Genomic DNA, 24,119 nt, shown 5'->3' with positions numbered 1-24,119 from the left:
TCAATTTTTTTTTCTCATTGCAGCGCTTTACTGTGTTTTCAAGGAGACCTTGAAGACTGGGCCAAAATACTGACATCGTGGCAACAAACCACGCAAGGGCGTGCTTGCGGACCAGCCAGATTGACATGCTCATGCAGTGTCTGATTCAAAATTATATACTAAGCACGACAACTCTCTTGGTTAAAAGAGTGTGCTCGTAGCAGACATCAACGCAGCAAACGTACTACTACGACTGCTGTCAAAGTGAACGCGTCTCTTGTCACCTTAGAGTATTCCATCTATGTAAGAATTATTAGTGCAAACAACTGTGTCAAATGCACTTACGCAGCCGACTAGGTTCAGCTGCTAGCGTACACATGCTTTCACATTCCGCCACGAAGGGCGGTGTTCGCAGGTCTGCGGTGAACGGTTCAGTAGAAGTCACCCGCAAACGTTGCCGCCAAACTGCAGAATATGGCTATCCTCACGTTTATAAGTTGCATGCATGGGCGTCGGCAGATGGGGTGCAAGAGGCGCACTTGCCCCCTACCCAAGCCTCACAAGCACTACCCTTCTCCCTCCCTGATACAACACGGGTTTGCAACCCCCAAAACAAAATCCTGCGAACGCCCATGGTTACATGTAACCTGGACAAGACTCACCATGAAGAAGCTGCCGAAGTGCACGCTGGCGACCCCGTGGGTTGTCAATAAAGGTGCACTGACCTTGTCATCGGGCGTAAAGGAAATGTTTGGCGCATTGCGAGCCTTTCCTCTTTTTCCGGCGCGTACGAGCTGGCGCATCACCGCTTGAATGTTTTGCGATCGTGTGGTGTGGAACGATTTCGGGATGCTTTACTCCTTCTGGGAAGTAACTATACAGGGTGTTTCAAGAAATGTGTCCAACCTTCTCAAAAAAACTGGAAAATACGATATTTGCTCGGGGCTTTCCGAATTGCTTTTTCTGCAGGGGCAGGAATCTTAAGGTAGTTACGAACATTATTTAGGGTAGTAATTAAGAAAGTTACATTAATTAACTTTTTAATTAGTGGAGTGAGGTGATCGTGTCAAATGGGAGAATTGAAGTTCTTCATGCGAGGAACCCATCCGAGCTTTGAGATTTCGAAAAAGCGTCCTCTAGTAATTGTTGTGGCGTAATGAAATTCAATGAAATGCAACGGCTTTCAACAGCAAAAGCCATCGAATTCGGTGGAATTTCGTTACTTCGTAATTATTACTAGAGGCCGCTTTTTCGAAATCTCAATGTTGGGATGTGTTTCTGGCACGAAGAACTTCAATTCCCCAATTTGACACAGTCACCTAACTCCGCTAATTAAAAAGTTAATTTAACTTTCTTAATTACTGTCTCAAGTCATGTCTCTAACCATCTTAAGATGCCTAGCGCTACAGAAAAAGTCATTCACTCATTTTGGACGTCTCAGAAGAATATGGCAGTTGCGTTCTTCCATGTTTCTGTTTAGGTTTCGCCATTGAATTTGGTTGAATTTCATTACTTCGTAAATATTACTTGATGGCACTTTTTCGAAATCTTAAAGTTGGGTTGGGTTTCTCGCACGAAAAACTTCAATTCTCCCATTTGACACAACCACCTAACTCCACTAATTAAAAAGTTAATTAACTTAACTTTATTAATTACAGTTTTGCAATAATTTCTTTAACCATGTTAAAATCCCTGCCACTACAGAGAAACCAATTTTGAAGGCAGCAATCAAATATCGCATTTTCCTGATTTTTCGAGAAGGTTGGACATTTCTTGAAACACCCTGTATACGCAATGACAGCTCAGACAAGGAGCTCGGGGATCCACTGTCTAGTCTTCGGCTACAGCAATAACTACAGAAAGCAAAAGCTTTTGGCTGCGTGAACATGAGTTGTTGGTATGTCGTTCTGAATTATTCTGGCTGCGTCAGTTCCCACTCGACGAAGAGCATCAACCTGCGTCTGCGGATTCCCTGCGTATTTACGCAGGGAATCCGCAGACGGAAACAATTGACCTATCATACGGCGCGCGAACAAAAATGTAACAGTGTTCGTATACGGCCAACATGATGCAACCCCGAAAAATCTACGCGCCAATTGCGAACACACTTGCGTCAGCCACATGTAACGTTTTATTACGCATTCCAAATCCACTATATCCTTGGACCTTTTGTAACAAGTCGATAATACATAAGCTTCGCGTTTTAACACCGGAGCTTTCACCCATAAAGCACTAATATGAAATGATCCCTTCATTTAAAAAAAAAAATGCTATGCTTCTTTGCCAGGACCCCATTTCTGCGTGGTATAACACAAGCCAAACAAGACCGAATCGGCTTATCAATATTCATCGCCTTGTGGTTTGTGCAGCATTCTGCTATTACTAGCCCTAAGAATTTTATTTATTCGGGGGCAAAAGCCTTATCTAACTAACGAGCTAGTAGCGCAATAACAGACAACTGTTATGCACTTGTCGCGGTAAATAGCAAGACGGAACCAGTGCTGCTATGATCGTCTTGCAAGTATGCTTAACTACCTACATTGCTGCTAAACCACAGCAAAAAATGTGGCAACAAGGGCGTATTCGTAAAACGAATGTTTGAAAATGCACAAATATGTACAAGGCAACATTTTCTACATACGCGCATAGCACTAGATTCTCCCTAATCCTGCCCCCCATCCCATCTGGCTACGCCAATGTCATGGACGCCGTCAAATTCCGCCATATTGGCGTTTTGAACCAATCGAACGCCGTAGCAGCACTGTAAGTCAAATCAGAACTCACAATGTGGTACAATTCGCCCAAGCTAACATGGCGGCTAAAGAGCCAGCTGATAGACGGCGCTACTGCGTAGACAATATACTAGGGGTGTGCGAATATTCGAGTTTCGAATTCGAATCGAATAACACTTAATCGAATAATTCGATTCGATTTTCGAATAGCCAGTATTCGATGTTTCGAATAATTCGACAGGACGATTATCTAAAACGCGACAAAGGCCAATGGGGCAACTTGGTTAGGGTGGGGCGGCTAAAATTAACGGTGACGTCCTTACAGTAGGTCTTTCGTTAAAAGTTTCACCGATATCCTGTTTCAAAAGCGAGCGCATGCTTGTTTTAAAGATTACGTGATTTCCGCGCGTAAAAAAACACACACACACGAGAAAACTGTCAAGTGCTTCACAACTTCGCCTCAGAAACGAATGCACGGGTCCCCAGCACGGGCTTCTTACGTAGTCCAGTCGCGTGTGCCGCATGCGCCGTAAAACGTCCCGACAGTGGCCCGCGAAACCCTCGCTGATTGGCTTCACATCTGACAATTTGTTCGCGCTTCAAAAATACTTCAAAGAGCACCTGATCACAAAAAGCGATGGTCCTTTGAAATACTTAAAAGGTCGTGGAGCTGCACTTTTCCCAGGTATCACCAAAACTGCTTTGCGATACCTTCCCATCCATGTTAATGAGGCGCCCGGTGGGTGCATCTTTTCAACTGCATCAGATTTATTAGCATCATGGCAAGAGAGCCTAAAGCCAGGTCACGTGGAACAGCCTGTGTTTCTGCATGACAATTTGTAGTGCTTTGTTAGCAGTCACTCACCGCGTTATGTGCTCAAGGACATGAGCAGATTACATTTCTTTATTTTCTTCAAATTTTGAATAAAATATTTTGTATTCGATATTTTTTGCCACTATTCGGCACTATTCGATTCGAATTCGAGATGAAATTGTACTATGCGCACACCCCTACAATATACTCTTAAAGCTACTCTACGTATGACCTGAAAGGGATACCACCAAAATACTTGCTTGCCGGAACACAATGAAGACGTATGTACTGGATCTTTAATTACTTGGCAGCATTTACATCGCTGTTCGCTCGAAGCACACCTATAAACAACGCCATTCCACCCCCTTTATTTTGCGAGCGGCCGAAACTTTGAGCAAAGATTAGTCACGGCCTCCTGCCTATCATTACGTGCAGGGGTACGAACAGAGCCTTGACTTTCCCGGTACAAGAACGACCACACGGAAATCCAACATGCATGCGAAGCGGGCAGGCTAAGCATTGACCGTAAAGCCAATGAGTGCCCGTGGTAGAGAAGTCGTAGCTATGCGCCCGATTTACACCGAGGCACAGTGATTACTGGAAGCACGCAGCGCGGACACGGATATCCATGCGCCCGGATGACTGACGACGAAGTGCGAGCGCCCAGCGCGCATCTTCTATGATCTCGAGCGAAACACATGCAGGGTGCCTTGATAGCACACTTTGGCATAGAGGCTCCCTGCTCATGTGACTCAATGAGCACCAGTGCGTCACGCTGCCTGCCGGTGCCGCAGGGCGACACAGCAGCTGACAGCTTTCAATGACGTGTGCCGCTCGTAACCGGAAGGTTCCAGCCTGCTGGCTTTGGCGTAATTACGTGAAGAAGAAAGGAGACACCTTGAAGCCGCGACACGCATTTACACAGAAAAGTCCTCTGCCGACCGGGGCACCCGGCGAAAGCAGACGCTCCGGACAAAACAGAACAATGAGCTGCCTCGGCGGTGCCCCCTCTCTCACCCAGCGCCGCCTCATTTGTATTGTGTACTCACGTCTTAAGATGGAACCGCTGCCATCATGTCGGCGACCTTGGGCCACCATCAGCGCTTTGTTTTCGCTCACGTCGGTCGGCGCTCGCCCGATAGAGCACCACTCGACAGCTACCGGCTATGCAGATTTGCACGCGCCGTAGCTGAGGCCCGCAAGCGAGCGCGCGTTCGTGTCATGCTGGATCGCAACGTACAGAATGAAGCCATGGAAACGATGCGCGAAATTTCTAGGTAAACCACATTCGATCGAAGGCGGTTCCTATACGTCTGCATGCATGCATACTACAAAGAGACATGCACCTTGGAATTTTCATGCAAAATTCTTGATTAACCTTTTGTGTCTCTATGCGATACAAAGGGCGGTCAATTCAACGAAATTGAATTTCCGAGAGCTTGCATAAGAGCAATACAATTGGAAATAAATCGGCACATATGCATGAGAAGAATGATGCAAAGCATCAAGTAATGTGTACCCGATCACTACTGAGCATCATTTACTGTTAAGTATATTTTGCTTGTCAAGAAACTAAATGTAAAGATAGCTCACCACAAATTTTGAAAGCTTAGCAAGCCTGTTTTGCCTTTTTTTTTAGGTTGCCTGATCAGTATATACTATGCAATAAAATCATGTAAATCAACCTATTAAATGGCCAGCTTTGAATTGGCTCTCCTCCCACAAATACATAAATGTGTGGGAATGCATAATCCTGAAAAGGCACATGAGGTGTTTGTTTCCTGAGAGGTGTTTGTTTCCCTGCATACGCGGCGCAGTAGGGAGGGCTCTCACGACAACAAGAAAAGATATACTGCTTTGTCCATAACATAAATGATCTTCATGTAGGTTGCAATCTCTCTCATACTCTTAAAAGTGATCATTAAAAATTTATGAGCTTAGGTAGCACTTTAGCTACAGCTGCATTGAAAATGAATATCCCAGCCAGCCACTTTTAAACAAGGCAAATACACTGTGTTAGAGGCAACAAAGAATTTCCTCGAACAAGCAAAAGGCTTTTATAGAGCATGAACACAGAGATGTGGCAAATAATAGATATGACGTGAACAAAAAGCAAACCTCCAGCGACATGCTATCTGCCCTTCATACTGCTCTACTGTCAGCTGTGTAAATACAGAATATGTCATAAAAGAGCCAGTCACATACAAAAAAAAATACTTTGCAAGCTGTTGTATAGCACAGCAACTTGCAAGTGCAGTTATTTAATGTTTGTCATGTAGTCATAATGCTGCTCGGTATGTCCAGGAAGCAGTGACACCATTGTGTATGTCACCATTCCTTCAGATAACGAAAACAGCTCCTACTAAACACACTAGTGCTGCTATGTTAATCTTGTCGAGGCACTTTAATCCTCTAAGCGTACTTTCTCAATTCGGAGGAGCAATTACAACTGGTTGTCAAAATGTTCACTGCAGGTGCTTCGTCTTAGGATAACACAGAATAATGCTGGGTTTCCTTATTTTCACACATTTCTTCTTAGTTTTGCAAAGACTCCCCATTTGTTTCAGCAATTTTGTTCAGCATAACTTCAACACTGTATTGCAATAACATGCTAGGCCTCATATACAGTGCCATGCTCTGGCCACTACACTTGAATGCTGGCACAACAAATGCAAAAGCGCCCTTGGGGGAGGAGGAGGGAATGTGGCACGTGAAACTATTTTGTCTATCTGTGCATCAAATTCACGAATCTTAGCACAGGTATGAACCTAGTTAGTATGCATAACCCTGTTAGTATGCTATGCATAACTCTAGTTAGTATGCTAATAATTGATCTTATACATCTAATGCACTCAAGCAGGTTCCCATCTGTTCACTACGTAGTCTAGCTGAACAACAAAAATTCGAGTGAACAACCTCTCATGAGAGCTATGAGAACAATTAATTAATCCTTGCAGGCTTGCTTCAAGTAAAACTGCTCTGGAAGGCAGACACCTGCAATGCTAATCTTGTATCCACTCCCTCTCCCCTTAACCACACTTTTCACAGATGGTCTAGCCCAAATGGCTGGTGCCTTGGGGTCAGCCCGTTTTTGTTTATTCCTTCATTTCGATTTTCTCCAGTTCATTTGTCTATAACTTATCACTGAATATATGCCTAATAGAATGGTAATGTAGATTACCACTGGAGTGAAGACTCTAGCTGCCATCGAAAGCGAGGCGGCAGTTCACTGGACTAGTCGTAATTGCGCCCGTGAGATGACATGTGGGCGTGGTGAGATCAGTGTCACAGGCATTCTTTTTCCTAGTGAGTTTTGATTATTGAGGCCTGCAAAGGTGAAATATTTGTTCATGTAGCTCAGAGAAAAGTCCCTTTATAATAAACATTGTTGTCCAGCTATGTAACGATAAGAAAAGGCTTCACACTGTTAAACTGCATCAACCACCCGTAATATATAATTAGTAAACACAACTTCTTTAATAATGCATAGAACAGTGCAAGTTACTCCTTATTCAAAAGCTACCAATCTGGACAGCTGTACGTTAAATAGAGCATTATTATGATTTGCTATGATTTTTAAGAAGTTTTTGTAATACAAAAAAAAGGACCCTGTATAACACATTCACAGTGTTCATGGAAGCAGTTCACAACTAACTAAAGAGAGAGATAACCAGCAGATCATCAATGACCTAACTGTAGCAGAGGTACAACAGCACACGGCACACACACAGGGTCAGACTTGTATGGGACGTATGGTGCTGCCCACAACTTGCTACAGCATGTCACTTGCGCCACACCTAGTGAACTGCCTACCTGGAGAGTTCCAAAGCAGCAGAACTGCAAGCCAACTGAAACCAATGACAATCGCATCTAAAAGTACATACCATGACTCACATAGAAACTGAAAAATTACAAGCCATCACAGCTATGCCTGCATTCATGAAATGCCTGCACTACAAGCTAAAAACAAACTGCTGTAATGTGCAAAATTATATAACATGGAAAAAGGTTCAACGCCACAAGTGCTTCATACTTAATATATTTTATGTACCAAGTGAAGGAAGACCTCCTAGGGATGCCATTTATCAGCCACAGTTGGTGCTCGACATATTAAGTGCGGCAATGGAGATAAGTGCCAAAAAAAAAGGACAAGTTTCAGGGATGTCATTTTCCATGCATGTTTAGCAGTAAATCTGCAGAAGTGCACTTGACAAATGAAGCTAGAGGGTGATCCTACTTCCTTTTACAATGATTTTCACATCACAGTTCTCAAGTATATTGGCAGTACGGGCAGCCTGAATGTCATGATGCCAACAAAACACTTACCAAAATTTCACCATGTGAATGAATTGCCGTATATGACAAAGAATACAACCATTGTATAGCAGAAACCCATATAAGCTTCTAATTTATTTAAATATGTAAACATTTTTCATACAAAAAAGGTTTATCTTATTCACCTGATGATACCTCAGCAGTGCCTAATGTTGACACAATGTTGATTGACAACAGTGTGAATGCTGACTAAAAACATGTTGGTTCGGTGAGCTTAATGCATAAAACCATAGTGTTCGATATATTGCGTGAGGAATTTTTTTAAAAAGCACATGATGAGAATGGAAGCCAAATGTGTCACAAACATTACTCATCTGGACCTTTGCTCGAAAACCTAGAAAAATAACTTTGCTTCAATGCTCTAAAAATGAGCAGCAAGTCCTGCCAAACACAATGCTGGAAATGAAGGCTAGTGCTACAGACAGACGTCATGAGAACAGTTCACACAAGTGTCACTGCCCATGTAGTAATGGCATGAAGTACATGAATTCATGACACAAGGTGCCATATATTTACGTAGACACACCACTGTGACAAAATCATGAATTCTGACTGACAAAAATCGAGCCACTTGGATTCCATTATTCTTCTCTACAACCTGCACAGAATAATAAAAGATTTCACCCTCATTTGAGTTGCTTAGGGTCGAGTGTAGCAGTACATGCACAGAATTTCATTACTCAGAATGGAAAATCAAGCCAGACACTTTTCATTTCGAACGGCTATGAACTGCTATTTGGTCATGGCTGTGTATACCTCAAGTCACAATATTTAATTGCTTCAGCCCAAGCCTTCTTTTTTTCCAATGTTTACTGAGTTTCAATGTACTGTAACGATGGCAATAGATCACTGTATGCTACACTGCCTAATGCACTTAATGAAAAAAGAACAATGCCCAGCAATGTTTCCAGTATACAACATTACTTCAGAATGTATAAATACAACGAAAATTCTAACGGCATCTTGAAGGTGAGATCCAGTTTTGTATTGTTAACAATTTGAATATTTGGACTGCTTTAATGCAATATGTGTAAGCTGAAGCCCCATTTTTTAGTGACTATGCACTAAGAGGACGCAGGAAACGTCAATACAGAAAATGCACAAACACACTTTTCTGCTGCTGCACTAAAAAGCTTGAACAATTTAAAGGTTTTGCAAAAGTCATGGCCTTCTCACGTCGAATACCCTTCAATGACCAAAACAGAGAAACTGCAGCTATGGTAGAAAAATGAGAGCAATGTTTTTTCTGCAAGTTCGAGTATGTTTGTGTACCCTATGCTAAAGGTGCAATTTTGCGAGTGAACTTAGTAACATCCAAGAGCTTTTGAGAATTAAACTGCATAGATTGTAGGTGCGAAGCATCGCCACCGTTCTGACTATGCATACATTGCGTAAGGACGATTACAGGAGAGGCTGCCAATAGTTACAAAATGGCTGCGATACACATGAATGGCTTATTTGCTTGAATGGGCTTTTCAAACATTCTTATCAAATCTCATGCAAAAGTGGTATTTATGTTTTGACAAACCACTATGACGTGCATCCAAATGAAATCTGCGCTCGGCCTGCCCAAGGCAAAGTGCAGCAATATATATATAAAAGAAAGCGCATCGTCATAATGTTTTTTTATGCATACCGTTTCTGCACAACGCCCTGCGTCGAGTCATACTAAATGTCGAATAATATTTCAATTAGCATCAACCATACTTCGTTGGCAGTAATCCGTACACACACGTAGTGACGCCGTTTCACGCAATAACACCACCAGAATACTCGTTTGCACATGGCGGTCCTGCGGTTTCAGTTTTTGATCGCCGAGGAATGTCAGGCAGAAGTAACCCAGAATTTTGATTAGGCAAAGGAAGGGACCGTATACTGAGTGTTACGGAGAAAAGACACAGTCAAGTTAAAGCAAAAAGATAAAGTGCAATTATTGAGAACTACTAGATATATACAAAAGCAAACCGCAACTGACAGCTTTAGCAAAGCTGTTCTAGCTAAGAGTACAGTTCTATAAGTTTAGCATATCGAAATGGCCTACACGCAAAACGGGTCGAAGCGGGCAGACTAGAGATTCGGTGTAGCACCTGACAATGGGATTAACTACCGTGAAAGTACCATTTAGTCAGCGCTCATATCACGCAGACGTTGCCGACACCATATGACAGAGCTGCGAAGGAAAGGGATACTTCGCCTTTCATGGCAAAGCATCCCTCTTGGTGCTAAAGGTGGCAACCGCGATACTATCAGTTTTTAAAGAGCCTCGGGAGAAACATGAATAGATAGAAATACTCACCCATACGCAGAGTGGTTCTTGAAACATGAAGTAAACGATCTCCAGCAGCCGCCGTATGCAGTGATGCTCTAACAGAAACTGTTCAAGCGTAAGCTGATGGTTGCTCACAAAAGTAAGGTTACCCACAGTCATCGTGGTATCAATATCCGTAGTGAAGTCAAAGTTGAACGTCGCGTTGATCTTCCATTCCAGCTGTGAGGTGACTTGAACAGCATAATAAACAGATCCCGATAGCAGCAAGACGCTTATGACCGTGTACGCCTGCAAGCTCGGCAGGGGCAACCGATCCAACAGTACCGCCGGCATGCTTGGCTCCAGGCTGGGTTCGTAACTTGAAGATCACCAAATATCGAGAAACGTCGGCATTTCTCTGTCTCGAAGAAAGGAACGACAGCCACTTTCTAACCTGACATCATTTTCTCTGCACCAGACGTCGAACGCTGCGCGAGAGGTGAGCTAAGTACTACTACGCTGATGAAAATAGAGCACGTTTGATTCGCTGCCCGCGACTGGTAAATTTTAGGCGTTCAGCCGGTGAAGAACGAAGTGTACGCTTTTTTTTTTCTCACGGCAGAAAACAAGGTTCTGTAGGCGACTTACAAAGACTTTTCGTGGGGCGTACTGCGAGTCAGAAATACATCACGTTGCGCCGCAGGGATTCTCCGCACTACTTCCTGAAGCTGAGGCGGCTGAAGCGCTGAAGGCTCGCTAAAGAAGCGCGGAAAGAGCGTGCCTACTCTCGTCCTCAGCTGTTCTCCGCGCCTGCGTACTCTCCACCCAGCGGGCTGGCGGCAAGCTGAAAATGTCGTCCGCCTCTGGGAGACGGAGCGCGCCCAGCTTTGGAGATTATTTTTCGCTCGATGACATATTGACTACTAATGAGCGGGTCCCCTGCAAGATAGAACTTCCCATACCGAAGCTTGGTACGTAGTGGAAGGGTATAATACGTGGCCGATTACACCTGTAGCACTTCACCCGCATGTTTGCGACAGGACCGATGACTAGCGCTGTGTCCCGTCTCGCTTTCGCCGTCCATGTGATTCTTTGCGCTATTGCCTGAATTATGTGCTACCAACTAGCCCATCAATCTGTCCGTTTGAACTGATGACAGGCCCTGTACAGTCTGTTAAAAGTGTGATTCACGTCTATTGCCCGATAATATGGTTATGTATGTGATTCACACTTGCGCTGGCTGTCTACTGACTAGTTTGAACGAAATCATAGAGGGGGATGAGCGCGCTCGAGTGCTCTTGATGTGTGTATAACAGCTTTGCAGGTTCGCATACAAGTGCATGTAAACTGGCGCTTTTTGAAATTATAGCCGGAAAATTGTGCAACGTTTGACGCTTGCAATGTGCATTGCGCGTTTGCATGTTCTGCTGGTGCGGGTAACTGTATCCATGTCGCTAAATGGAGCCGCCTAGTGACACGTGTTTCTTTATTAAAGTTTGAAGAAAGAGATATGAGTAGTATTTTGCGTTTACCACTGCCCTGTTTAAATTTCGCTGCGAGATCGCCGCTTTTAGTGCGCATCGTAAGCGAATACGTCCGGATTCTTTGCCTGCTTGATTAAATCGGCAGTATAGAATGCGCTATCGGCAATGCGCACCACGCCATCGGAGGGGTGAGCTGTTTATGACACGCGGGCAGGTTTCGCTGTCAGTCGACAACAAACCGCTCAAACAAATCATGCATATAACGATGCCAAGTGTGTGTTAAATGATGCGGACCAAAAATGCAGTTTTGCGAAATTTCAACTTCACCACTACAGCGCCAAATGCAAATTTAATTTTAATGTTGTTATAGAACAAAAACGCAGATCGTTTTTGGTATGTAAATACACGAATTACCGCTCACACGGCGAGAAAAAAAGTGCTAGTAAACAAATATCTTCGGTGGAAATAACACAACAATTAAGGCACGCTGATAAATCTGTGGGCGTTGTTTTTTAGCAGAACACCATGCTCTTTAATTCTGCAAGTGTAACATAATTTCAAGAGTGCAGAAAGAATTTCAGTATTCTTAAATCCAGATGTAAGTTTCATAAATTTGCGTTATCACATGATAGCAGCAATAAAGTGAGCACATTCTGAGAATGTTTATGCATAATACATCCTGAACACTCAGCTATAATGTTTATCAAGCAAGTCTGGTGTGAATAGAAGTAAATTATTGCCATAACATGCATAAGTCATGAAAATTAAGTGGATGTGAGGTGAGGCTATGATGCCAGATAGATAAAAGCATTAAGGGAAATTCATTGTTTTGTTTAATATCTAGAATTCACAAGGTAAAGGAAACTGGTAAAAAGGTCACTTGCAGCATGTAGGAGCTGAACCCACATCTTCCGCATTGCGCATGCAGCGCTTCACCACTTCATCCACGTCGGCGAAATCCTTGTGTTAACTTTCTTTGCTATTTTTGTGCGTGCACAAGGGGCTTAGCCCTGGAGGTACCAGCAAGACCAATAGTTCAGCATTCAGATCTAGAGAGGTATTTGGTAAGGGCCCACTAAGTGGACCCACCATTTCAACAAGCACTGATTTGATAGAGCTCAAAATCTGGCAGACCGGCACCAATTGTAACCGCTGGTTGGATAGGGCTCGAATTCTAACCGACCCCTATCCAATCAGCACACACTGAAATGGACAGTCCTGTGAGCAGACTCTTACAGAATACCACCCCTACTGTTTAATTTCTTCTAAGACCACATTTTGCATTCTCGATGCATTGTCCTTGCTTGCGCACCAGCATTTAACAAAGCTGTACTTGATTCAACACAATTTTAGAACCTCTCTTATGGCAGTTTCTCATTTAGCTGCTTAGTGTTAAAAATGTACACATCTAGTGGGAATTTATTTTGGCAGGAATTTGTTTTCACTCAGCTACTGTAATGTGCACATCAAAACAAAACAGTTTCTGGAGCCCATACTTCAACAGTCTCTAGGACCCGCATTATTGTCTCACTATAGTGTCCCTTGAAAGGGACACACAAGTGAGAGGCTATATCAATTTATACTGATAACCTATTCTTTGAGAACTCTATTGTTATTTATTTTGTTACCGTATGTTCATTATTGCAAGGGGAAATGAAGGTTTCTTTTTTTACAGCGAAAGCTGTTATGAGATCATTTCAACAGCCGTTTTTGGCGCCATAGTTGTCCGCCGCCACTGGTGTCCGTAACCGCTATCGCACGAAATAAGAAAAAAAAAAAAGAAAAAATTTCCAGGATGGAAGGAACGAGGTTTTAACCTGGGCCCTCTGGCATGGGAGCCCAGTGTTCTACCTCAGGGCCATGCCGGTGCTTGAAACTGCGTTGCAAAAAGACCCTATACAGGCTTCATGTCGGTAAGGAACCACATTAACATATGTAATGTAGTGCGGTAGAAGAGTAAAATAACAACCAGGCGTCACACAAATGCGAATTCTGTAACCGGGCGTCACACAATGCGAATCGCGCAATGAGTGGGTTGTTGAATGCTTCCAACCCATTACAAAGACCTCTGCGATAATTCTTTATCGTCATCAGCCACAGCATCAACAAAGTGCACATAATGCCTTACAGGTGTTTAGCGAGTACGACGGTTCGCCGCAGAATGACGAAGAATTGCATAGTGGCTGCTTCGCTACTTCACAGAAATTATGATGATTTATAGCGTAGTGGGTTCCTCGCAAGTGCACTTCTATTGGTTGCCAAGGAAGCCCATAAGGCTCTCATGATCCATTTCCTCAGGCTCTCAATAAAGTTAATTCCCCCCCCCCCCCTTTCTCTCTCTCTGTTTCTCCGGTTAACGTATGTTATAAAGCGTGGTGGGACAGTTAAATAAACGACTGGGCGTCGCACAATATGAATTACGTAACTAGTGGGTCGTTTAGAGCTTCCATCCCATTACAAAGGGCTCAGCCATAATTCTTCATCGTCATCAACCGTCGCAACAACAAAATGCACATAATGCCTTACAGATGGTACCTCGCTTCTCCGCAGAATAACGAATAATGTCGTGGTGGGTGCTTCCCAACTTCCCAAAAATTATGAGTTGTCGCATAGTGGGTACGTTGCTAATGTACTTGTATTAGTAGCCACAAGAGAGTTTATAACGGGCTCTAGAAATGTCGCTCTTCCATCTTTCACTGTGACTGTGCTGCGCTTTGCGTGCAGGCCTGGCGTTTTTTAATTTTCTCTTGGAACCCCAACAGTATGTCACAAATGTCACAGATTTCAAAGTATTTTTTTTTTTTGCATTTTAGCTGTTAGCTCAATGAAGGTTTGCAAAACTTGACATTAGAAGTCTTTGGATTCCTTAGAACAAAATGTAATTCATTTTTACCAACAAATAAATATGCGTATGTCCTAGAAGACACTGCCAAAATCTGTGATGTCACGGCAAGCTAGTACAGACACATCAACGTGGCATCGTCAACTGTCTTTTGTTTTTGCGCATTTTTGGCTTCCAAAGTGTCTTTCTAGCAACAAGAGAGGTGTTTTTGGTGTTGGGCTAGTGTAATTTGCTAATATGAGAGCTAAATCAATCATTTTTCTCTTTAGTGTCTCTTTAGTATACCCACATATGCTATCAAGGGCATTATGGTGACATCTTTGTGAAGCAACTTGACCGTTTTGTTTTCAAAATGGCAAGAACTCAGTGGCCAGGAGCTGATGATGGTGATTCGTGAACTTTATTTCGGTCTAGAGAAGATGCAGGGGATACACCGCGCCACCCGGCTAGTCTCACGTAGGGACCGCCAAGCTGAGCTTGATGGCCCAATCGCGGGCACTCTGGACAACCAGGGTTTGGTCATTCAGTTCGGGGCTGCGCAAGAGCACTGCCCACCTATCCTCTCTGAAGGCGGAGCCGATGGCTTCACACTCCCATAACACATGCTCCAATGTTGCCGTTAGTCCACAGGCAGCACAGTCCACACTGGGATACCTTTCAGGGCAAATAGCATGAAGAACCGCAAGGTTAAGATATGCACGGGCTTGTAAAAGTCGGAAGGGTAACTGCCCGTGCTCTACAAAAGGCAGGATACGGGAGGAGAAATACCCGTTTTGACAGATAGAAGTGTTTCATTATCTCGTCGAATGTGAGCAAGGGTTCCCCGTGGGGCAGGGGGACTGCGGAGGTGGTGCAGTCATTGAGTCCTCGCGCAGCCTCGTGTGCGCCCTGGTTAGGGTTAGAGGGAGAGCAGTCAGTCGATCCCAGGTGAGCGGGAAACCAAGTGAGAGAATGGGGAGCTTATAATTTCTTTCTCCATCCCACTTTGCGTAAACCTTACAACTGCTTCACAATGGCCACAGTTAAGTTTTCTTGCTTTTTCTTTCCTGACCAGTACTAATGGTTGTGGCCATTATATAACTTTTTATGTTATATTTTGCTTTTCTATAAATGTTCATTCTTGTGTTTGCTTATGTCAAATGCCTAGGTCATGTATTTTTTCTTCTTGGTTGTTGTAGTGGATATGCTTGTTTGAAAAAGCAAAGGAAGAGCAAATGTATGTTAAGGGGAAAGCTGCATATGAAGAAGTTCGTATTATCAGCACATATTGACTGTAGTGACCATAGGTTAGTAAAGGCGAAGATAGCACTTAATCTGAGGAGTCTCGAGCAATACTAAATACCAAAAGACAAGGCAGCCTAGACGTAGTAAGAATAAAATCAGAATATTTTAAGATCATGATCGAAAACAAATACACAGCTTTAGGAGAAGAGGATAATACTGACATCGAAAGAATGAACGAAACAATAACTAGACTGATCTCTGAAGCAGCTGTCGAAGTTGGAGGTAAAGCACCAAGACAAAAACTAGGCAAGCTTTTCCAATCCACAAAAGGCTTAATAAAGAAACGGCAACACATGAAGGAGACTAACTCAACATCTAAAATAGAGTTCACTGAACTGACAAAGCTAATCAACGAGAAGAAAGTCAGTGACATAAGGAACTACAACATCAAAGCAATGAAGAAGCAGTGAAAAAAAGGCACCAGCATTAAAACAGCGAAAAAGAGACTGTGTAAAAAGGAATCAAATGCACACTCTAAAAGACAAGCAGGGCAATATTATCAACAACTTCAATGACATTGTTCGGGCGGCAGAGGAATTCTACGCTAACCTATATAGTCCGAAAATAAGTCATCCAGCCTCGAGTACAAGTAGCGACAAGCAAGATACGGAAGTCCCATATGTAACTACCGACGAGGTTAGAAAGGTCATATGCGATATGCCACGCGGAAAAGCAGCCCGCAATGATGGAATAACAGCCAATCTAATTAAAAGGAGAATTTATTTGGAAGAAACTTGCTGCGCTTTATACTCAGTGCCTCTGAACAGCAACGGTTCCAGTGCGCTGAAAAAATGCCAACATTATACTAATCCACAAGAAAGGAGACATAAAGGACTTGAAGAACTATAGGCCCATCAGCTTACTTTCGGTGATATGCAAAATATTTACAAAAGTAATCTCAAACAGGATAAGCGAAACACCTGACTTAAACCAACTGAAAGAACAAGCCGGATTCAGGAAAGGCTACTCTACAATGGATCACATTCATGTGATAAATCAGTTAATGGCGAAAGCTGCTGAATACAACAAACCCCTTTATATAGCCTTCGTAGACTACGAAAGGCATTCAACTCAGCAGAGATATCTGTAGTTTTAAAAGCACTAAGTCGACAAGGAGTACCTAAATCCTATGTCAATACTTTAGCCGACATCTACAAAGACTCCACAGCTGCCTTAATTCTCCATTTAAAAAAATGCGATAAAATTGTGATCAACAAAGGAGTCAGACAAGGAGATATGATATCCCCAATGTTGTTCACCGCGTGCCTGGAGGAAGTGTTTAAACAGCTAGACTGGGAAAAAACAGGAATCAGGGTTAATGGAGAATGGCTCAACGACCTACGATTTGCAAATGACACAGTGTTCTTCAGTAACGATAGCAACTAATTGCAAAAAATGATTGAAGAATTAAACCGAGAAAGTATTAAGGTAGGCCTCAAAATTAATATGGTTTAGACAAAGATAATGTTAAATAGCCTGGCAAAACAGAAAGAGTTTAAGATCAAAAACCACACATTGGAGTGTATACAAGAATATGTGTACTTAGGACAACTACTCACAGGCATATGTTGGCAAATTCACTCTTATAAGTCGACTCACTCAGACTCAGGTTGAGCCGTGCGTCTGAGTGAGTCGGGCTGCGTAATATTTTCGTGAGTCTGAGTCCGGGGGAGTAATATTTTAGTGAATCTGAGTCCGAGTGAGTCCGGATGAGGAAAATTTTGGTGAGTCTGAGTCCGAGTAAGTCCTGAGGGCAAAATATATTTCATGAGTGAGCCTGAGTGAGCTCCGCATTTTTCTGCCGACCTGTGGTCCTATCTACTCAACTTCAGCATTGCTATCACCCTTATGACGACTCACGTTTATACTAATCTACTCACATATACTTGAAAGCACTAGCGTTCACTCGCCGTCTCAATATTTATTGATCAGAGACTCTAGTTTCAGAGGGGTGAGGGGGGTTTGACCTCCCTCCGGCAAAATCTTTCACGGGAAGGTATTGATAAAAACATCTCGTGCGGGTCATCTCTTTCAATAAAATTGTCCTTACTGGATTGTAACCATCAATAACTCGTATTTAAAGGTACCAGATCAAAACGCGACACGTAGCGTACCAATTATATGAGATGATGTTAAAGGGCTTTGACACTATGGTCTAAAAAGTTAATTATACGCTAGTGGACTCATGAGTCGACTCACTCAGACTCAGATTGAACCGTGAGTCAGAGTCTGAGTGAGTCCGAGTGAGTGTGGTTGAGAAAAATTTCAGTGAGTCGGAGTCTTGAATGAGTCCGGATGAGGAAAATTTTGGTGAGTCTTAGTCCTTGTGAGCCCTAAAGGCAAAGTATATTTCATGCGCAAGTCTGAGTGAGCTCCACACTTTTTGCTGACCTATGCTCACAGGTGAACCTAATCACCAAAAAAATTCACCGAAGAATACAAATGGGCTGGAACACATTCGTCAGGCACTCCCAAATATTGTCAGGAAATCTGCCACTATCATTAAAGTGAAACGTATATAACCACTGCATACTGCCAGTTCTAACATATGGGGCAGAAACATGGAGAATAACAAAACAACTAGAGCAAAAGCTGGGGACCATGCAACGTGCAATGGAACGTAAAATTATAGGAATAACACTTAGAGATCGGAGAACGGCAGAATGGGTAAGGGAACAGACAGGAGTTGCAGAAATCCTAGTTGACATCAAGCGAGTAAAATGGGCCTGGGCTGACCACGTAATGCATAGAACAGACACAGTTGGACAGTAAGAGCAGCATAATGGATACCAAGGGATGGGAAACGCAGTTGAGGAAGGCTGAGGGTTAGATGGAATGACGAGATTGAGAAGTTCGCAGGAATAAAATGGAATCAGCTCGCACACGATTGAGTAAACAGGAGATCATTGGGAGAGGCCTTCGTCCTGCAGTAGACTAAAACAGGCTGTGAATGATGATGATGACAGTCATACCTTGCTGTCATGCTGCTTATGGAGCAGTGTTTTTTGTGGCACTCATGAGGCATTGTTGATCATAATGGTTGAACAATAGAAGCCTCGACCTGGAGCCAGCATTTCAAAACTGTGACTTCTTGGCTTTACACCCTTATTTGCTAACTGTTCATGAGTGGTCATCCATGGCCCCTCTGTCGTGTTCAGATTTTAGATAATAGGGCTTTTTTTAGAATAAGAAGTATTTGTGAACTTGGTTGCAGATGGTGGAAGGAGCTCAATTATAGTCTCCAATCGCATAGATTCTAGAAGAAGCACAGCTGGGCGAGTTTGTCATGATTTATACTGGATGCACGAACAACATGAGGACTGTGCCATCTGTTCTTTCCTTCATCCTTGTGTTTTTCGTGTATCGTGTATGAGGCACAGGTTCTCCCCCATTGTCTCGTTGTCTCCCCTATTTCTGGGTACTTACTGGTTAAACAGCACAAGTGCACTTCTGGCCTGGTGCCTGGCAGAACAAACTACATGGTCACTTGGGAGGGCACTCACTCTGTGAGAAATTAGCAGCATGGGACCACTTGCTGCTCAAGCGGTGGTCCCATGCTAGAGAGAGCCTAAGCTGCTTTTCCTGCAGCATAGGCTTTCTCCCAGTGCCTTGACTAGCATACACCAGTGACATTCCCTCCTTAACCTGCCCCCACTCAGGATTGGGAGCTTGCATAAAATTTACGTTGTTGCCCGACATACCTTTTTTTTTTCCTCTCCTGATTTCATTATTTATGCATTGCACATTTCTGATGGTGTATATCTGTACTCGTGTTTCATGGGAATCCAGTAGTTCGGTCACTCATTCTGCACCATGCCATGCCTTGACGAACACGCGCTGTCACTGTGTTAGTAGTAGTAGAGTCAGTGTGCCACTGACATCTGAAATTACAGGGGAGAGGAGAACAGTGTACTTTGTGTATGTGCGTGCACGTAAAATGAACAGATGTTGGCAGTCTAGCATTTCTATTGGCTATTCTTGGCACTTCAGACCATTTACAGCCATTTTACAGTGCTGGTTAAATTGCAATGCATGAAACGAAAGAGGTTGCATCAGCACTGGCATCTGTAGGCACCATGTTAAGTATCATAGGTTGTGCTTGTCCTTTGGACCCAATGGGAATTGGGCCACTGCTTGTCTTGCTCACTTTATGAACAGGCATCACAGATCCGATTCTTTCACAATTTCCGCGAGCCCTGTAAAGTGGTTGTACATGCCACGAAGTGGCATCCATCTATCCACTTCGGCTGGTCTGAACATTCGCCGTATCCGCTGCTCCTGGGATCTAGGGGTGTGGCAATTGGGTACGGATTTGGGCTGGTTGGTGCATGACTTCACGTAGAAAACAGCGCTACGAGACGGGACAAAGAAAGGGCACAAACACGGCGCTGTGTTTTCAGCGCCGTGTTTGTGCCCTTTCTTTGTCCCGTCTCGTAGCGCTGTTTTCTACGTGAAGTGTGGCAATTATCACATTATTTATTTACATTGCCCTTTCCGTGGTCACTGACCACTTTTTTTTCTTGGAAAGTATCCTAATTTATTCATTAATATCTGGTACTGGTGTGTAGCATGAAATGTTTGCCTCGCTGATTGTTTGGTTGCACTTCTTTGGTACTGTACAAGCACTGACATTTGATAAGTTCAAGTGCACTAGGTAAGTTCTGAGGCACTTGTGGCCTACAATTAAAGCAATTTAAATGGACAGCTTTTCAAAAAGCTCTTTTTACTATGAGACTGTGCCTATAGTGTTTCTCATCTGCTAATTCTGCAGCCTCGGTTATAGCATGGAAGTGTTTCCAATTCTTTTTTTGTCCTCTTTCTCCTCTTGGAGACCCTCATTCCAGCTCAAAGTTGGCAGTAAAAGTTAACCCATAGGCGGAGAGTTTTCATTTTACCGGAGGGGGCGCAGGCCCGACTTGCTCTTCCACATTTCTCCCTCACTCTCCCTATATTTTTATTTATTTATTTGTTTATTTTATTTACAAATACTGCAGGCCCTGTTCGGGCCCAAGCAGGAGTGGGTAACAAATGTCTGACAAAATCAGAATAAAAAACATAATGAAAATACAATACAAGATACGAAATTAAGAAAATTCTCAACATCAGGGAAAAATATAATTAATACATAGCAATAATGGCATTCATACAGAAATACAAAAAATCTCAGCACTTATGAGGAACATAATATATTGCAATGTTAAAAATCAAGTGCTAGGTCATTGACGAGATGGGCGAACGATTGTGTTGTGTCCGCATTAACAATCTCCTGAGGTAACTTGTTCCATAATGAAAAAGCATGAGGGAATAATGAGTACTCATGAACGTTCAGATGACTGAATGGTTGTCTGTCTTATTATGATGAATACGATCTAAGCGCACGGGCGGGTTGGTTATGTAACGATTGGGTGGGATTTTAAATTGACCCTGGTACAATTGATAGGTGAATTTCAATCGAGAGACTATTCTACGATGAGCGAGTGTCTTCAGATTTGCCTTCTCGCGAAGGGCAGAAACGCTTGCACAACGAGAGTAGCTAGAATAAATGAACCTCAGAGCAAGGTTTTGGACCCTCTCTATTTTTTTAATTAAGTATTTTTGATACGGGGCCCATATCAGGTCTGCATATTCTAACTTAGGCCTGATAAGCGCTTTGTAAGCTGTTAGTTTTACAGAAGGTGAAGTGTGACGCAGTTTACGTTTTAAAAACGCTAAATTTTTTAGCGCATTGCTACAGATGTTGTCTATATGAGTTTCCCAATTTAAATTGCTTGTAAGCGTGACACCCAGATATTTTACTTGTGTAGCCTTTTTAACATAAGCATTATTAATGGTATATTGGAATGCTAATGGGTTTTGTTTGTTCGTAACTGTGATGGATGCCGTTTTTGATGCATTGAGCTTCAAGCCCCACTTATCACATCAGGAGCAGATGGATTGCAATGCATCGTTAAGTCTGGCTTGATCAGAACGCTGATCAATGTCGGCATAAATAACACAATCGTCCGCAAAAAGTCGGATTTTCACAGGTGATTGAACTGAGAAATAAATATCATTTATGTACACTAAAAACAATAATGGTGCAAGCACGGATCCTTGCGGCACTCCTGAGTATACGTCTAATGAGTCAAAAACGCCGTCATTGACCATCACATATTGTTTCCATGATGACAAATAGCATGCAACCCAACGGACAATGTTCTGATCAACACCAATAGCTGACAGTTTCGTAACTAAATCATCATGTGGTACTACATCAAACGCTTTAGAAAAATCTAAAAACACTGCATCAATCTGGCCCTTAGAGTTTAATGAATTATATATATATATGTGTGTGTGTATATATATATATATATATATAGAGAGAGAGAGAGAGAGAGAGGGGGAGGGAGGGAGGGAGGAGTCCAACTTCCAAATTAAAGAATTTCATGTAACTTTAGTCTCTTAGGTGCCCGCGATATCATAATGAAGATCTGTAAGTGGAAGACCCTAGGCTTATTTTTCAATTTACACAAAGACATCGATCCACCTCGTAACTCTTGGCTCGAAGCGAAAAAGGTCGCGTAGGCGACCTTTTTCGTTGACTTGTTGACTGCGTCGCGTAAAATCGATTCACGCAGTACGTGGGGTTAGGCTTTACTTTGTTAAAACATGCGCCACACAGGAGACAGTAGGCTAACGCTATCGCAGGAAGCTTTAATTATATGCCAGTGAGTTCAATTCAAGATGGCCGAAAGTAATTCTGAGATGGTAGCAAATACCATTTGCTACCACTACACCTTTTGTGCGAAGCTGCGGTTATGAATCTGGACGAGTAATGAAGTTGCCCATTGGTGGCCGAACTTTTAGTAAAACCCTTTACTGATAAATCAAACTGCGTACTATCTTTTCTCGGCACTTTTATAAGCAGGCATGTCGAAGGGTACCAATATGTAGGCAACCAAGAAATTACCCGTTTTTTTATTGACGAGTAAGTTTGTGCGAAAGCGTTCACTGACTGAAAACCATTCACTACGGGGTTCAAGACAATTAGAGCGCAGCTCTTAGGCGTCCGATCCTGCGTTGAGTGGCATCGCCGTTGCCGTCGGCGGCGTAACCGATAGCGCAAACGAGGACGAAAGAGAGCGAACGCGGAGTCTGTCGATATCACGAGATACTGGACTCTAACCTCGCTTTCTTCCTCTGTCGCGCGCGCTGGCCCGTCGGTCGGAGCTCTTGCGCATGCAGGGCTGGCACGTGCACTGCGGCTGGCTTCGCTTGTCGCAACGGGGCTGTGGGCGTTTCACTTGGTTCGCGACAGCTGCAATGCACAGAGTATATAGTGTGCAGTGATTCCACTCCTGCGCCAACTGCGCCAAAGTGCGCCAAATTGTATTTACTGCGACATCCTGATAATATCGACGAAATTTGCGCCAAATTGCGCCAAAGTCTCGGGATTGGGGGCGTCTATCACCGGCCATCGCACCGCCGGCGCGTCAGAACATGTGCAACTCGATCTTGGGGCTGCCAATAAAGTCGCAATCATGGACCAAGAATTATTCCGCTGAATAAATAGCGCTCGCGCGTGCGTTCCGAGTAAGCCACGATGCCATGCACGGTGCCGACTCAGCTTCTGTTCTGCAAGTCGGCTCGACAGCAAAACGCCCTCTCCGCAGAGGCTCGTGACGTCTAGGCCTATCGGTAGCGAGAAAGTGCGACGGCGATTCGTTAGCGGACGTCGTCTGTTCCAGAAACGCTGCTGATAGCTCGTTTCAAGCGTCGCACAGCACGTAAGGAAAGCAATGTTCAGTAATAACTACATGAGTGCCGCTAAAATGTCTGTCACTTCTGTTTCCGGACATCGCGGAATGAAATCTGGGATCGCTCGCAGTAGATATATGGGACAATATCGAATTTTCCTTGCTTCGCGTTTATGGAAGAGCACGCGAACGGTGGAAACGCGTTGACACTTTTCCTCAGATATACTTTATCAATGGATCTTCATCCAGAACAGCTTTTTCGTAATTCCTTCCGCCAGCACGTCTGAGTTTGTAATCACTCTGCGGTAAATACCCCCTAAAAGGCCCTGCCCTTTCGAGCTCACGTGCTAGGGTTCCAATTCGAATTTTTTGCTTGCTTTTTTAAAAATGTCGTCTCATTAGTAAAATCATATCTCCTGGTCGGAGCAGCCGCAAATGCGCAGCTGTCATTAGTGGGCCCGTCGCTGACGGCCCACAGTGAAGCGGCTACGCCATGTTACACGTCCGCCCCTTGCTTCCGGGGGTCAATAGCTAACGGTTAAAAAAACTAAGTTTCGCTTAAGAGCGAAGAAATGAATGCGATACCAAAAAATTGTATTGTGAAACGAACTAAGACTAGCAGCTAACTCTTTTGGATCCGATCTCGCGTAACTCAACAAAACGCT

The 24,119-nt window shown here is 43.4% G+C and overlaps 1 protein-coding gene across 1 annotated transcript in view; it reads right to left on the bottom strand.

The window, feature by feature from the left end:
* Positions 1-10,839, bottom strand: part of LOC119379608 (E3 ubiquitin-protein ligase AMFR-like) — a 124,341-nt gene extending 113,502 nt beyond the window's left edge. Inside the window, 1 exon segment of the mRNA XM_037648914.2 lies at positions 10,157-10,839. Coding sequence (XP_037504842.1) covers positions 10,157-10,462 — 306 coding nt within the window. The 5' untranslated portion in view covers positions 10,463-10,839.
* Positions 10,840-24,119: the final 13,280 nt, after the last annotated feature.

This window comes from Rhipicephalus sanguineus, chromosome 1 (genome assembly GCF_013339695.2).
Source record: "Rhipicephalus sanguineus isolate Rsan-2018 chromosome 1, BIME_Rsan_1.4, whole genome shotgun sequence".
Taxonomy (NCBI): domain Eukaryota; kingdom Metazoa; phylum Arthropoda; class Arachnida; order Ixodida; family Ixodidae; genus Rhipicephalus; species Rhipicephalus sanguineus.
The sequence above is the reverse complement of the archived record's forward strand: the minus strand, read 5'-3'. Positions and strand labels throughout refer to the sequence as shown.